The sequence below is a fragment of the Mytilus galloprovincialis genome, chromosome 5, assembly GCF_965363235.1.
Source record: "Mytilus galloprovincialis chromosome 5, xbMytGall1.hap1.1, whole genome shotgun sequence".
Classification (NCBI taxonomy): domain Eukaryota; kingdom Metazoa; phylum Mollusca; class Bivalvia; order Mytilida; family Mytilidae; genus Mytilus; species Mytilus galloprovincialis.
Window position 1 is genome coordinate 8631591 of NC_134842.1, and position 14474 is coordinate 8646064.

At 31.7% G+C, this 14474-nt stretch overlaps 2 protein-coding genes across 2 annotated transcripts in view; both read left to right on the forward strand.

Moving 5' to 3' along the window:
- LOC143075072 (5-taurinomethyluridine-[tRNA] synthase subunit MTO1, mitochondrial-like) overlaps positions 1-11161 on the forward strand; it is a gene marked incomplete at its 5' end in the record, with an annotated part of 97942 nt that extends 86781 nt beyond the window's left edge. The window contains 1 exon segment of the mRNA XM_076250332.1: positions 10827-11161. Coding sequence (XP_076106447.1) covers positions 10827-10928 — 102 coding nt within the window. The 3' untranslated portion in view covers positions 10929-11161.
- A 984-nt stretch (positions 11162-12145) lies between these two features.
- On the forward strand, positions 12146-12643 carry LOC143076989 (uncharacterized). The gene has a single exon (XM_076252880.1). The coding sequence runs from the start codon at positions 12146-12148 to the stop codon at positions 12641-12643; it is 498 nt and encodes a 165-aa protein (XP_076108995.1).
- Positions 12644-14474: the final 1831 nt, after the last annotated feature.

Sequence of the window (14474 nt, forward strand, 5' to 3'; positions counted from 1 at the left end):
ATTGTTATGCATTATATTAAATATTATAAATTTTCTTGTTTGAAGAAGGAAATATCTTTTTGCAATTGCAGAGACATACATGCACCATTAAACCATTAAAATGAAGTACCAAGCCACTTTGACATTTTGTTTTCATAACAATTATTCGATCATTATTGATATTTGTTGAATAAATTTTAATTTCAAAGTTGCTTACACATAATTATTAAGTTCAAGAAAAAACTTTAATTATCTTTTCAAAATTTTTTTTTTCTTGTTCAAAGAAAAATAATCTAAAAACTGAATTGTGACTTTTTGTCCATGACTTTCTGTCCTACATTCTAATATTTTGGCCATTATTTAATTTTTACATTGAAGTAAACCCATAAAACTTCATTTTAAACAATTACATATATATGACCTGGACAAGTAAAGGTAAAATTATGAATGGAATTCCTCTACTTCCTTCTTACCATGTTTACTGCAGTAAGATTTAAATTTGACTGATAACATCAACTATAATACATTTGCTTGACTTTCTAGCAGTTTTAAAAAAAAATCTCTAATTTTTTTAAATAGTTTTTTTATACTTCCACTGTCTGAGGTTTTACAATGTAGTTTGTGACTTAACAGGCTCAACTGACAGGCCATTACTATCTTATGCTAGGAACCGTCATAGAAATAAGGGTTTGGCATTTACATGACGGAATTGATGATTCTTAAAGTTTTTCTTAGGAAAGAATTAAAAACTTTTTAAAGGACATGTACTTTGGTCCTGGACTGATTATGAGGACTAGGATTTTTCATGAAACTAAGAGAATTGTTCAAATTTTATCCATGCACTCTTTCCATTTTTTTTGTTACTCACTGCCCAATTCTAAGGGGACTTAAGGTTGCACTCTGTCTATCCATCTTGCAAGTCAGTTTTCCACGCTTTTTTTTATTCATGCTTTAAGATATTGATTTGTTATTTGGTATATAGTTTTTTTGTCCAGAGTTAGGGTCCCTTGAGTTGAAAATGCACTCTAATAATCAGTTTTCCACTCTTTTTTCGTCATACTTAAAGATACTGATTTGATATTTATGTTATATAATAGAGTTAACATGTATGACTATGTTTTGCCATGCTGTAATGAATGCTTGTTATAGTACCATGTCCTTTCACAAAATGGGATTTCCCAGGATTGGAACATTTTGAATAAGACAATGTTTTACATTCAATGTACATGTATTGTATCATATCTACAGAATATCTGATATATATACAAGTTATGGTCATTTGAAGAAAAAAACATGTCATGCGATGATGTTGATTGAAGTCTGTGAACTAAGTCTTTAATAATTTTTTCATATAATTTCAGAATGCCAAAAAAAAGACCCATCGCCCAGAGAAGGAAAGGCTATAAAGATAAACGACATAAATCAAATGTTAATTCAGATACAGAGTACCCTTATTTGGACCACAGCTATTGTGCCCACCCTGAATCTGATGACTATTCAGATGGTGAAAAAGCTACAGCTGCAAGTGCACATTATGAACATTCGATAATGGCTGAAGTTTTGAACACTATTGACACAGAAAACAATGGTCAGACATTATGCAGCAATGAGGTAGACATGTGTTCTAATGTAAGTGGAATAATTTTAAGCGATGTGCATAGACATAGTGATTGCCATCTACAAATGACAACAGTGCAAGGACAATGTGAAATAGAAACATCACCAGGTACATATGAGATACTTTATGAAGCATTGAGATGTAGTTTACCTGCACCGTATATGTTGAACTCTACAAGTAGTGATATTCAGATCCTATCATTTTACAACAACTCTGGAAAAACTGTCATTAAATCTGCTATTAACATTTGTAGAAACTTTAAAGTAAATATAAGTATACATCAGATCACTGTGTCAGCTGACCACGAGATATGGGAAGGAATGCCATCAAGTTTCACCTCTGCTAAAGCTGTAGTATTGCTTCTGAATAAACTTTCAAAATACAATGTTTGTATAGGAAATCCGGATGAAGAATTTCAAGATGTGACAGTAGTCGGTGCAGGTATCAGTCATCAAAGTTCACCTGGCATTGTTGCATACAGAGAGGGTGACTTTTGTGCATCTATTGGAGCATTCACATACCATTCAACAATACGATCATCATCTTGTTGTTTGCTTGTGCAACATAACCGTTGTAAGACATGCTCACAGTATAGGAAGTCTTTGAAGTTAAGAAAACAACGTCTCAACCAACAGGCAGAAAACAGACAAAAGCAAGGTACAGATCTTATGCATTCAACTTATAAACACAAAGACATGTCAAGGGAAATGTTAACCAATAAACTGCAACAACAAAAGAAACATATTCAGACACTAGACAGTGAAATTTCAAAGATGAAACGAACAGTTGAAAGAGACATTCTTCAGAAAGGTGTCACACTTGGTGAAATTCAAAACAATGAAGTTAAAGATTTGATGTCTACTTGTCAGGAAGAAGTATACAAGGCATATCCGGATGAGAATTCCTTTCAAAGACTATTCTGGGAGCAACAGATGAAGTTTAACGGGTCTGGTAATGGAATGCGATGGCATCCAATGATTATTCGCTGGTGTCTTTTTATCCGACAAAAGTCTAGTAAGGCGTATGATGCAGTGAGAGAGGCAGGGTTTATAAATTTGCCTAGCACCAGAACATTATTTGATTACTCTCATTATATTAAAAGTGCTACTGGTTTCCAGACAGATGTTGTAAAGATGCTGAAGGAGGAGGCGGCCAAGATTGGACTGTTTGATGAACAGTGGAAGTCGTATGTTGGTTTATTGTTTGATGAAGTAAAAGTTAAAGAAGACCTTGTATATGACAAGAATACAGGAGAACTTGTTGGCTATGTAGACCTTGATTCTGTGGGCAACCAAATTCTTGAAATTGAAAAGGTAACAAACAATACATCATCAAAACTTGCTAAGTTTATGTTGGTTTTAATGGTTAGAGGTGTGACAACTTCTCTTAAGTTTCCCTTTGCTGCTTTTGCAACGACCAGCATTACAGCAGACTTCCTATATCCGATTATATGGAAAGCAGTACAGATATTGGAAAGTTTTGTTAAGTTGAAAGTACTTTTCCTCACATGTGACGGTGCTTCACCAAACAGAAGATTTTTTAACTTGCATAGATTAAATAATGAACTGGTATACTACACTGTTAATCCGCACGATACCAGTAGAAATTTATACTTTGTGTCTGATGTTCCCCATCTACTGAAAACCACCAGGAATTGCTTCAGTAATTCGCAGTCTCACAAAAATACAAGACGTTTGTGGAAAGATGGAAAAGACATTTCCTGGTTACATTTAGTTAGACTGTTCGAGGAACATTGTGAACTGGATTTGTACAATCCATGTCCAAAATTGACTCGAGGCCATATTGACATGACAGCTTTTAGCTACATGAAGGTTAACTTAGCAGCTCAAATTTTAAGCGACACAGTTGCAAATGCTCTTGAGGAACTGTATGATGAGCAAGTGTCAGAGACAGTAAATTTTATCCGTAACATGAACAAATTTTTTGATTGTATGAACGTCCGTAGTCTATTTGAGGGTCGCAATAAAAGGAACCCAAATCTGGATCCTTACCGCAACCTACAAGATGTGCGCTTAAACTGGCTGAAGACAGATTTCATGAACTATTTGAGCACATGGAAAGATTCTGTGGTAAATCGTCAAGGTAATTTCACTAAATCACAGCAAGCTGGGATGCAGCTAAGTTACCAGACATTGCAAGGGTTGCAAATAAGTGTGAACTCCATTACAGAATGCACAGAATTTCTCCTGAATGAAGGTGCTCCATTTGTTCTCACACACAATTTCAATCAGGACCCTCTGGAGCAACACTTTGGACATTTACGACACAAAACTGGAGCCAACAACAACCCAACAGTGTATGAAGTAAGAAATATAATGACCCAAATAAGAACAATAGGAGCCCAAGCATTAGCACCAAAGCGTGGAAATACTCAAAGAGGCAACATAAACAGAGTTATTGACAATACTAAATTGCCACGTCGCCGTGCAATTATGTTCTAACTGTCTTTTGGTAAAATTGATTATGTGTAATATGTTTTAAAATTGTTTAAAATTTGGACAAATATTTTTTATCAATGTAATACTCCAATAGTCAGTCAACCTTCAATACTGTTACGTCAATGAGGGACTTATATTAAATCCAAATACACCCCCCCCCCCTTTTTTTATGCCACCATGAAAAAAATTATGGTTGATGGCACGCGCCTTCACATGCTTTTAAGATCTGGTAGGAAAGATTTTTTTTAGTGCCCACCAACATATGTTCAATGCATGTATGAGATAAGCATACAATTCAGGAAAAAATCTTTAAAATTGGAACAATTTGTTCAATAACTTAAGGCAGGTCTTTATGGGGTGGCTAAAAATTCATTTTTTGTCATGAAGGGAAAACTGAAGATGACCTTGTTAAATAAGTGTTTTGCTCAAGAAAATATGTATACTTTACATGTATACAAATGTATATAATTCACTATATTGTATTTATAATCAAATGATGTACATAATATTTTTTTAAACATATTATCTGCTTATCAGAGCAATACTGTCAGAATTAAACATTAATTTAGATTACTCTACCTACATATTCTGCTAAAAGGTGTTGGTTCACATGTCTCAATTTAACCCATTACTATATAATGCAATCCTGCAATTTTGTTCCCAACATCCTCCGAAAGAAATAGAAGTTAGAAGATATTTTTTTTATAGTTACATCAATGATGTAAAAGGGTTTGGATAATTTAACTCTGTTGTATTTCACTTCTAAATGGTGCTGTTCATGATGTATAATTTTCATATATACATGTATATATATTTTCTATGTATGTTTATATAAATGTTTATCAGTGTTATCAAAAAGTAAATTGATCAATTTATTTACATTTGTGTTTGTGTTTTACCTATTTTTAGCTTTGCAAAATACTTTCCTGCAGACTGAATAGGTTTTGCTCATGATGAGGGAAGCATGGTGGTGTGCTTTTGTAAAATAAGACACATAAGAACGGGTATGAATGACAATGAGAAAATTCTTAATGACAAAATATGGTTGATGTATTAGCAATTATAGGATAACAGTACGACCTTCAACATAGAGCATAAGCTTACACTTGTATCAAGCTTTAATTCAGGGCTAAATGGGCCATGGCTTTGTATAGTACATTTTAACTTCAATTTAAGAATTTAATTGTCCTTTTGGTATCATACTACATGTACTATATGGTTGAACACTACATATATATGTATGGATAAATCTTAATGTTTGTATATTTTATTTGCTTGGTTGCTGTCTTATTGGTGAACCCCATACATCTTCATATACATGGACATTTCAGTTTTCATTGTATTCAAGTTTTTTTGTTTTAAATAATTCTAGTGCTATTATTCCAGTATAGTTTTCGTGTAATGAAACCTGATAATCTTGACAGAAAAGAACTACACTTTTATCTGAATTTACAGTAATCATACATGTATACTGATTTATTGGGAATTATTCATATTTTCACAAGAAATTTGCCACGATACATAAACAATTAGGATCAAATTTCAAACATAGAGATGTTTTAATTAGACAAGAAACAATACTTTTTCTATCACCAACCACTTTAACATTGTTTAAAAACGCAGAATAGTTCCTGCTACACAACTTATAGCTAGTATACATATGATTGTCAATATTTAACATAAATTAAATTGTTGATCAATTGATATGACTATAAAAGTTTATCTAATTAGTAACTTTAGGTTTAAGCACTTGTCGTAAACTACTTGAAGGCTTGGAAGGCTTTTTGGCATTCTGTTTGTTGCTTTTAGCAAGTTTTCTGCGATGAAGTTTACTCACTGCATTTCCACGAACAGTTAAAAACACATTTACAATGTCCTCCATTAAACACAAAGTATTGTCACTGGCTGGAAAAAGCTCAGAGGCATAGTGCTTCACCATGAATGCATCCATAATCTTTTCTTTTAGTGAGTCTTTACAGAGAGAAGATGCACTTAAATTATCCAAATTTACACTCTGTCTTACAATAATCTCCATGTGACGGACCAGAAGATAAAAATTATCAGTTGGAAACTTGAGACCACCACGATCTTTCTTAACTGTCCATGATTTAAATTTACTTAGAAATGTTTTGGTATCTGATGATTCTTGCAAACTTTGAACACACAATAACTTTTCTTCTTTAAGATTTGATACTTTCAGTTTATTGTATCTCTTATGGAGTGCCTGAATGATGAACCCAGCAATATAAAACAATATTTTCTGGTCATTATCTGTAAGAGAGTTGTCAAAGGCTTGTGTTTGCTTCATTTTTTTGGATAAATGTTCCTTTAGGACTTGATTCATCAATTCGAGCAGAAATGTCTGTACAAAGTTTGTTATGACTGAGGAGTCCATAAAACCAAGCGATTGAAAGAGGGTGATACCACCAGTCTGTAAAGTGTCGCTTAAACGTATGCGGTGAAAACTTGAAAAAATGGTTTCCCTGTCAGCTTCAATGGTGATGCTTGCATTGTCTTTGAATATGGCACAGAATGCAATGAAAAAGAATTCCTCAACTTTTGGCTTATGCTTTGATACCTGAAGAATGGGCAAAAAATCTGTTGATCCAAATAAAGCTATCATAGGGTCATCTTCAAGGGCTTTAAATGTTGACAGGTATGCATTTGGAAAAATCTCATCTATGGATATCTGGGGAGTTGAAGAGTGTGTATTTTCTTTCTCCTGTACATGTACAAGTACGTCTGGTTTATTAGCCTTGTGGTCTGTTGCTGAAAAGTAAAAAAAATGGTTTATATTTATTGATTTGGATGATTTCCAGTGGCAAATATTACATACATATTGACAGCCACATTAAATTTTTGTTCTTTTATATTTTAAAATGTAAGTACTTTAATACAAATAATTATATATATTTTCCCTTTGTTTAAAAAAAAAATATTTTCATTAAATGTTTTCATAATACTTTGACCTTATTTCAGTTATTTCTTGGAACATGGTTTATTTCTTTTTAAAAAGATCGAATTTATAAAAAAAAATTTCTTGTTTCATATTTTATAAATAAATTTATAAATAATTACGTTTTCCTTTAATTGTGTTTTACAAATAAATTTCTATTATCAGATTTAAAAACATTTTAATGTTGTTTTCCCTTCTCTTTAATATTATTTATAAATATTTCTTGAAAAACTAGAAAACATTTTTTAATTCATTTTTGGAGCATAATTTTTTTCTAAAACAAATGCGTCCTTGTTAAAAAGATGAAGAAAAAAAAAAACATTTTCGCCTAAATTACCTTTCAATTGTTTTCCATGTTGTCTTGAAGTGTGTCCACGGAACCCAGAGATAGATTTCAGAATCTTGTCACAGTCAGGACATTTGTAACCATCAGTAGCAGTTCCATCTGCACTTAAACTCTTGTCAATTCCCTTGACCTTTTTTGGGGGGTGCACAACTGTCTCTAGAACAAAGTCGTCGTCACTATCTACAATTGGGTCAGTATCTGTGTATTCCCCTAACAATATATCTAAATCTAAATCGTCGTCCCATGATAAAAAATCTGTCTTGGACATCGTGAATAAGACAACAACCACCAAGCATCAATTTTAATATAGATATAAATATTGAGATGAAAGTTAATTTTAAAAGGGGAAATTCGCCTGCTGACATCTTTGACATTACACAGTAATTTCCTGTAAAGGTAATAATTTTCAATATACACACCTGATCATGGGACCCCCTAATTAACAGACCGATTAATGCTACATGTAAATATTGTCATTATCATTCACCTGCGAATTTGTTTACAATACAAGATTTTAATTCTGAAGGTCTTTGTCCTGGTCCTTAAAACAAAGAAAAATAACGGGGTGTTCCGAGTGATTATTTATCGATTGTCTAGACTACCGCTAATCTCGTTATCATAAGATTAGAGGATGCTGGGTACGAGTTTACACGCGTGAAGTCAGCGAGATTTACAAGTCGCGCATCTCTTTAGTATACATGTCTCTGCTACTGTACGGGTGTAATTGACACCTGTGTTAAATTTTACCTGAACATCAAAGAAGATGTATAATTATATGGCTTCACTTGACAGCTTGGGTGTCAAACATACTTGTAATCAACGATGTTTACCTCCGGCTAACTGTCGTTGTGTTATCAAAACGATGTGTATTGGGAATATTGAAATACTTTTTTGTTACTTCCCTTTGTTTTATCCTGTTTTCAGTTATTTTGCTTTTAAAAATGTAAATTGTAAAAAGACTATAAATGATTAATATTTTAATCAAATAATCATAAAAGGATGTTGATTAAATGAATTTAAATGATTTTGGACAAATAAAAAAATTAAAATTTATAAATTATTTTAGCAATCTAGACCTCCTTTCAAGGATTAAATTGAAGTTTATATCATAATTTTTATTAAATAATTTACGATGTTGCAAATATACATGTGGAGCTTATTTCTTTCTTATTTGTCTATACATTTACAAATGATAAGGAGTTGAAGACATGAACAAAAATATATACAGATAAGATATATAAATATAATGATTCATTTGCTAGCAGTGAACAATCATTTGTCAAAAACAAAACAAAACAAAACAAGAAACAGATTCTTCTTATTATTTTATTTTATTCAAATAGAGAGGCAATAATGGAACTATAAACATTAAAATTTGATGGAAATTTGAAGAAAAAACACAATTTCTACATCATTTGGTTACATTTATGACAAAATTTATGTCGATAAAAAAACATGATGTTTTGACCATTCAGTACTTAACCCTTTCCTCCATAATGACGCTTTTTGACGCCACCCCCTTTACTCCATAATGACGCCTTTTGACGCCTGTGTAGTACCTCAGTTGAAACACTTTGACTACAAAGTGTCTGCAGTAGACTCAATAAAATTTGTATCCAATATGAAAAGGAATATCATAGGAATATTCTACTTAAATTTATTTAATGAAATACTTGTTTTTTGCAATGCATTTTAATACTTTAAAGCCTATTTTCAGCATTTTATTGAAAAATTCTATTTTGTGTTCATTTTTTACAGTGGGTTGTGATGATCTTCCAGTTAGGTTACCCTCATTTGGAGTGTTGTTCCCAACCTGTTAAAGGTCCATCTTTGTGCATAATTCAAAATTGGAAATTTCAACAAGCATCTAATATTCTTAATCTGGAAAATAAACCCTGGTCTGCTAGCTTCATGTATATTTTTTCTACCGATTTAATATATAACTAGAATCATGCAAACAGACTTAAGGAAAAGGCATGTAAGTTCATCATACAAATATGACACTTTTTCTAGACAATCCAGATCTTGCAAAATACGTCGCTAAAAATTGTAACCTTTAAAATTGTTGTGCAGTAAAAAACCATATGGGAACTTTCAAAAGTTGGCAGGTATGTAACAAGTCTTACTATTTTTATGCTCCATTTATGGGCAATATGTTTTCTAGTCTGTCCGTCCGTCCTGCTTCTGGTTATAAAGTTTATGGTCGAGGTAGTTTTTGATGAAGTTGAAATCCAATCAACTTGAAACTTAGTACACATGTGTTCCTCTTGATATGATCTTCTTAATTACTGCCAAATTAAAGATTTTACCTAATTTTCATAGTCAACTGAACATAGAAAATGATTGTACGGATGGGAAATCCATGTACTTATGACCTTTTCTTGTTTGAAGAAAAAAAAATACATTTTAACGATAATGGAACAAAGCAGCCTGGGTAAGTGGGGCTGCTTTTATGGTAATTCAAGTTACCTTTTATTCACCTTCTTCCACTTCAGAGCTATCAGCTCTTTGATTTCATTTTGGGGCCCTTTTTAGCTGACTATATGATAAGGGTTTTTTCTCATTGTTGAATATAAATAAGTTGGAATATGAGGCTGTATGGTTGCCTATAACTGTTAACATCCACTTCATTTGAAGTTTTGTCGGATAGTTGCATTTGCAATCATTAAAAGTGTGATAGTAAGTGAAACATATTCAAAATATAATCATAGCAGACTAGTTATTCTTCCAATAAACACTATTTTTACCAAATCATATATCTGAAGAAAAAAAGTAATGATGTTAAGAAGGCTGTACATAGAGCCTCCCATTTCCCAGTTTCTAAGCCTCATCCTTATATCGTTGATATGTCAAGTCAATGCACTATTATTGTCTTTATACTGCAATCTAAAAAAAATCATTTTCAATTGGTGTATAATGTGTTAATGTTATCACTTGATTTAAATATTATGAAATATCCCCCTTTTATTAAAGGCCTCAAATCATGCAGGTGAAGAAATATACAACACAATGAAATTTACATTAACTGTTGAAATTCGCAATCGATGGTGAACCAATTTGTTTGAGAATGAAATAAAATATGAACAATAAGCATAAAACATAATGATTTATAGTTTGCAGACCAACAATACTAACAAGTGAAATATGTTTTTTTTATAAAAATTATAAAAGAAAAAAGTTTGAGTCCTTGTATACATTGAAAACAAGAACAAGTTGAATAGGTCGTATGAATAATTAATTATAATTTCGGCAATTTCTATTTAAATATTCATGAGGAAAAGTCATATCATATTGGTGACTGTATATGACATAGAAATATACAGTCAACCCATTTTGACTGCTCAAATAGAACGAGGGCAGTATAAAGTGAATTATAGTTGCTTACATTACGTTCATTTTGTCTATGGTGGATAATTGTCTCATTTAGTCCCATATTTGTATATTAAAATATTCCAATTTACATTTCAGATAGCAGCAGCCAGTCGTATCCCTGGAATGACACCAGCTGCCCTTGTACAGCTACTAAAATATGTCAAAATGATGCAGATATCTAATTTTGCCAACAGATAATCCATATATCTTAACCTTCCTGTGAAGAGAACATCTATTTCACTTTGCTGCAACAAAGCCTTGGTTGATGACAATAGATTGCAATGTTTTCAAAGTCCAGGTCACAATTCAGTTGATATACTGAGTTTTTTTCAGTCAAAACTTTTTTATGAAAATAATATGAAAGATATTAATGATACCTGGTATGATTGTTGCCTTTTTACCAAGGATATGTCATTAAAAATTGAAACCTTCGAATGTTGTCTTTTTTATCAGTGCGATAAATTTTTAATCTCTATAGTTTACTACACAGCTTTAATTATTTAGCTATCTAGTTATCAACCCTTATGGTCTTACATATTTTGATAGCGCACAAGGTTGTGCTTTTCTCAGTCAACTTTTGATGGATCATTATTGAGTCTTTTTAGATGAATTGTGATTCTGGCATTCTGGCATTGGTAACTTGAGTTTCTCTGTATTGATTGGAATGCAAGTGTAAGAGGGAGAAGCCTTATGAATTAGTGTTGAAGATAAAAGTCAAAGTTACTAAATTAAAAATACATTTGTTTTAAAGTTGTCAGTATGGTCATTTTAATTTCCTTTTTGGGTGTATAATAAAACTATTGATTCAAACCCTGCTGAATATGCCACTGACAAGTGAACAACTGCCAATTTTGTTTTATGTTTATGGCCAAAAGGGGTAATGTTTTTATGCTTACATATTTGAAACAAGTTGGGCTACTTAATACCTGACTTTTATAAAGCCTAGAACATATAGTTCGTAGTCATATTGGTTTTGGATAATAACTATAGTTTCCCATTATAAATTGTAACTCATTAAAAAGGGAGAAATTAGAAATTCAGTGTTTTTGCCTTCCAAGCATCCAGTTAGATGAACCCCTTGAAATAAAAGTTTATTTTCCTTTTAATACGTGCAGTTCCATGAGCATCAGTTGTTAGTGTTTATTATAAAATCTTTTAATTATAGCTTAGAAACTGGATCTTTTTCGGTTAGTCAGAAACAAGGAGTAATAACATGCATTCCAAAAGAGGGTAAATCAAAATTTCAATTAAAAAACTGGAGACCTATCACTTTATTAAATGTTGATACAAAAATTGCATCAGCTGCATTAGCAAATAGAATAAAACCTTTTCTTGGGGATATAATTAGTGAAACACAGCAAGGTTTCATAAAGGGGAGGTATATTGGAGAATGTACCAGGCTTATTTTTGACATTATGGAAAAGGCAGAAGATGATAATCTACCAGGTTTTTTACTTTTATTAGACTTTGAGAAAGCTTTTGATACTCTTGAGTGGTCATTTATAGACTTGGCTTTGTCTTTTCTAGGATTTGGTACTATTTTTTGTAGATGGGTCAAGACCTTATATTCAGAATCTCAGAGCTGTATTATAAATAATGGACATTGTTCTCAATTTTTTAATATTGGTCGGGGTGTTAGACAAGGTGATCCTCTATCTCCATATCTCTTTATATTATCTTTAGAGCTTATGAGTGCTGCACTTAAAAATAACCCAGATATAAATGGTATGAAAATAAATGATTCTGAGTATCTACTAAGCCAGTATGCAGATGACTCATGTCTCTTATTAGACAAGGATGAGAAATCTTTAGATAAATGTTTATATACTTTAGAAAAATTTTCTGAGTGTGCGGGACTTAGGGCTAATTTTGATAAAACAGAAGCCATATGGATTGGGTCAAAGATTCACTGAAGGGATAAACTAACAACTACAAGAAATTTGAACTGGAATCATTCAGGAAAATTTAAACTTTTAGGAATAAAATTGATCTGTTCAGTGAAAATAAAACGCTTGTAAATTTTGAAGACAAAATAAAAAAAATACAGAGCCTGCTAAATTCCTGGGTTTATAGAGATTTAACATATTTGGGAAAGATCAAGGTCATTAAATCACTAGCTCTACCTATTCTAATTCAATCATTGACAGTTTTGCCAAATCCTCCGGATGATAAAATAAAAGAAATTCAAAATATTTTTTTTAGTTTCTTGTGGTCAGGAAAACCAGACAAGATTAAAAGAAAAGTTATGATAGGGTTATTTGAAAATGGGGGGTTGAAAATGCCAGATATAAGATCCTTTTGTTATTCATTAAAGATGACATGGATAAATAAACTTTTAGACCCCTTGAATATATCCCCATGGAAAACATTGTTAATAGATCAATACAACAGATTAGGAGCAGACAAAATATGGTTGATGACCCCTGATGGTATCCAAAAGATTTCTTCAAATTTTAATAATTTCTGGAAAGATATTTTACTAAACTGGAATATCTTAAACACTGTCACTAATGGCACTGCTGAAGGGATCATGAAACAATCCATATGGTTAAACAAGAGTTTGAAAATTAATAATAGAACTGCCTTTTACCAGAGGTGGGTTGAATCAGGAGTTTTCTTTATAGGTGATTTACTTGATGAAAACAGTAATTTTTTTACTTTAAAAGAATTCTGCGAAAAATATAATCTTAATATTAATTTCTTGGAATACCATTCTTTGCTGCATATGATACCAAAAGACTGGAAAAATTTAATCACTACTTCAGAGAAAATTACTCACATATCTAACGATAAATTTGAATTTATAAAAAAACAATAAAAAGTCATGTCAGTTCTTTTATAAAAAATTCTTGTCAATGTATACAGAACGTCCTACAAAACAAGAAGACAAAATGTGTAAGGAACTAGGCACTCATATAGAAAATTGGGAGTTCTTTTATAGTTTACCCTTTTGTTGCACTAAAAACAACAAATTTAGTATGTTCCAGTTTAAGATTTTACATAGAACTCTCGCTACAAATGCATTATTGCAGAAATACGGGTTAAAAGAAACTAACTTATGTAGTTTCTGTAATGAAACTAAAGAAACTATAAGTCACCTTTTCTGGGATTGTATGCTAGTTAGAAATTTGTGGTTAGAAATTGCAGCACTTTTTCTAGTTGAAAATAATTTAACTTTAATTCTTAATGTGGAAAATATTGTTCTTGGGTCAGAGTCTTGGGATATTTCCCTAAACTTATTCACTATTCTGGTTAAATATTATATTTATACATGTCGCTTTAATACTTCATTAACGACTCTTAAAGGTGTCATAGCTATGATTAAAAATTCCTACCAAATAGAAAAAAATATCTACCTCCTTTTACAGATCCCCTAGAGCAAGAGAGAAATTTGATAGTAAATGGGAATTAATTAAAAACTTAGTTCACATTTGAAGATAGATCTTTCTATTTATGTACTTACTTAAGGCTTTATAATAGTTCATGTAGAATTAATAATATGTTGATGCACATCACAACTGGACAGTGATTTGTGTGCATCTTAAAAGTACTATCTATGTTTATTGCTATTGTTATATATATATTTTGATATACTAGTTTTTGTTTGATTGTATTTGAATTATCTCCCCTTGACTTAGGTTGACATTTATTATGTGACTCTGTCCAACATGTTGTCCAATATGTTATCTTGTTAATGATCTCTGGTGGCCTCTCCTGGTACCTCTCATGTTTTACATCACTGTA

Coding starts and splice junctions, on each gene's coding strand:
- LOC143076989 (XM_076252880.1), top strand. CDS start 12,146: ATGGAAAAGGCAGAAGATGATAATCTACCAGGTTTTTTACTTTTATTA.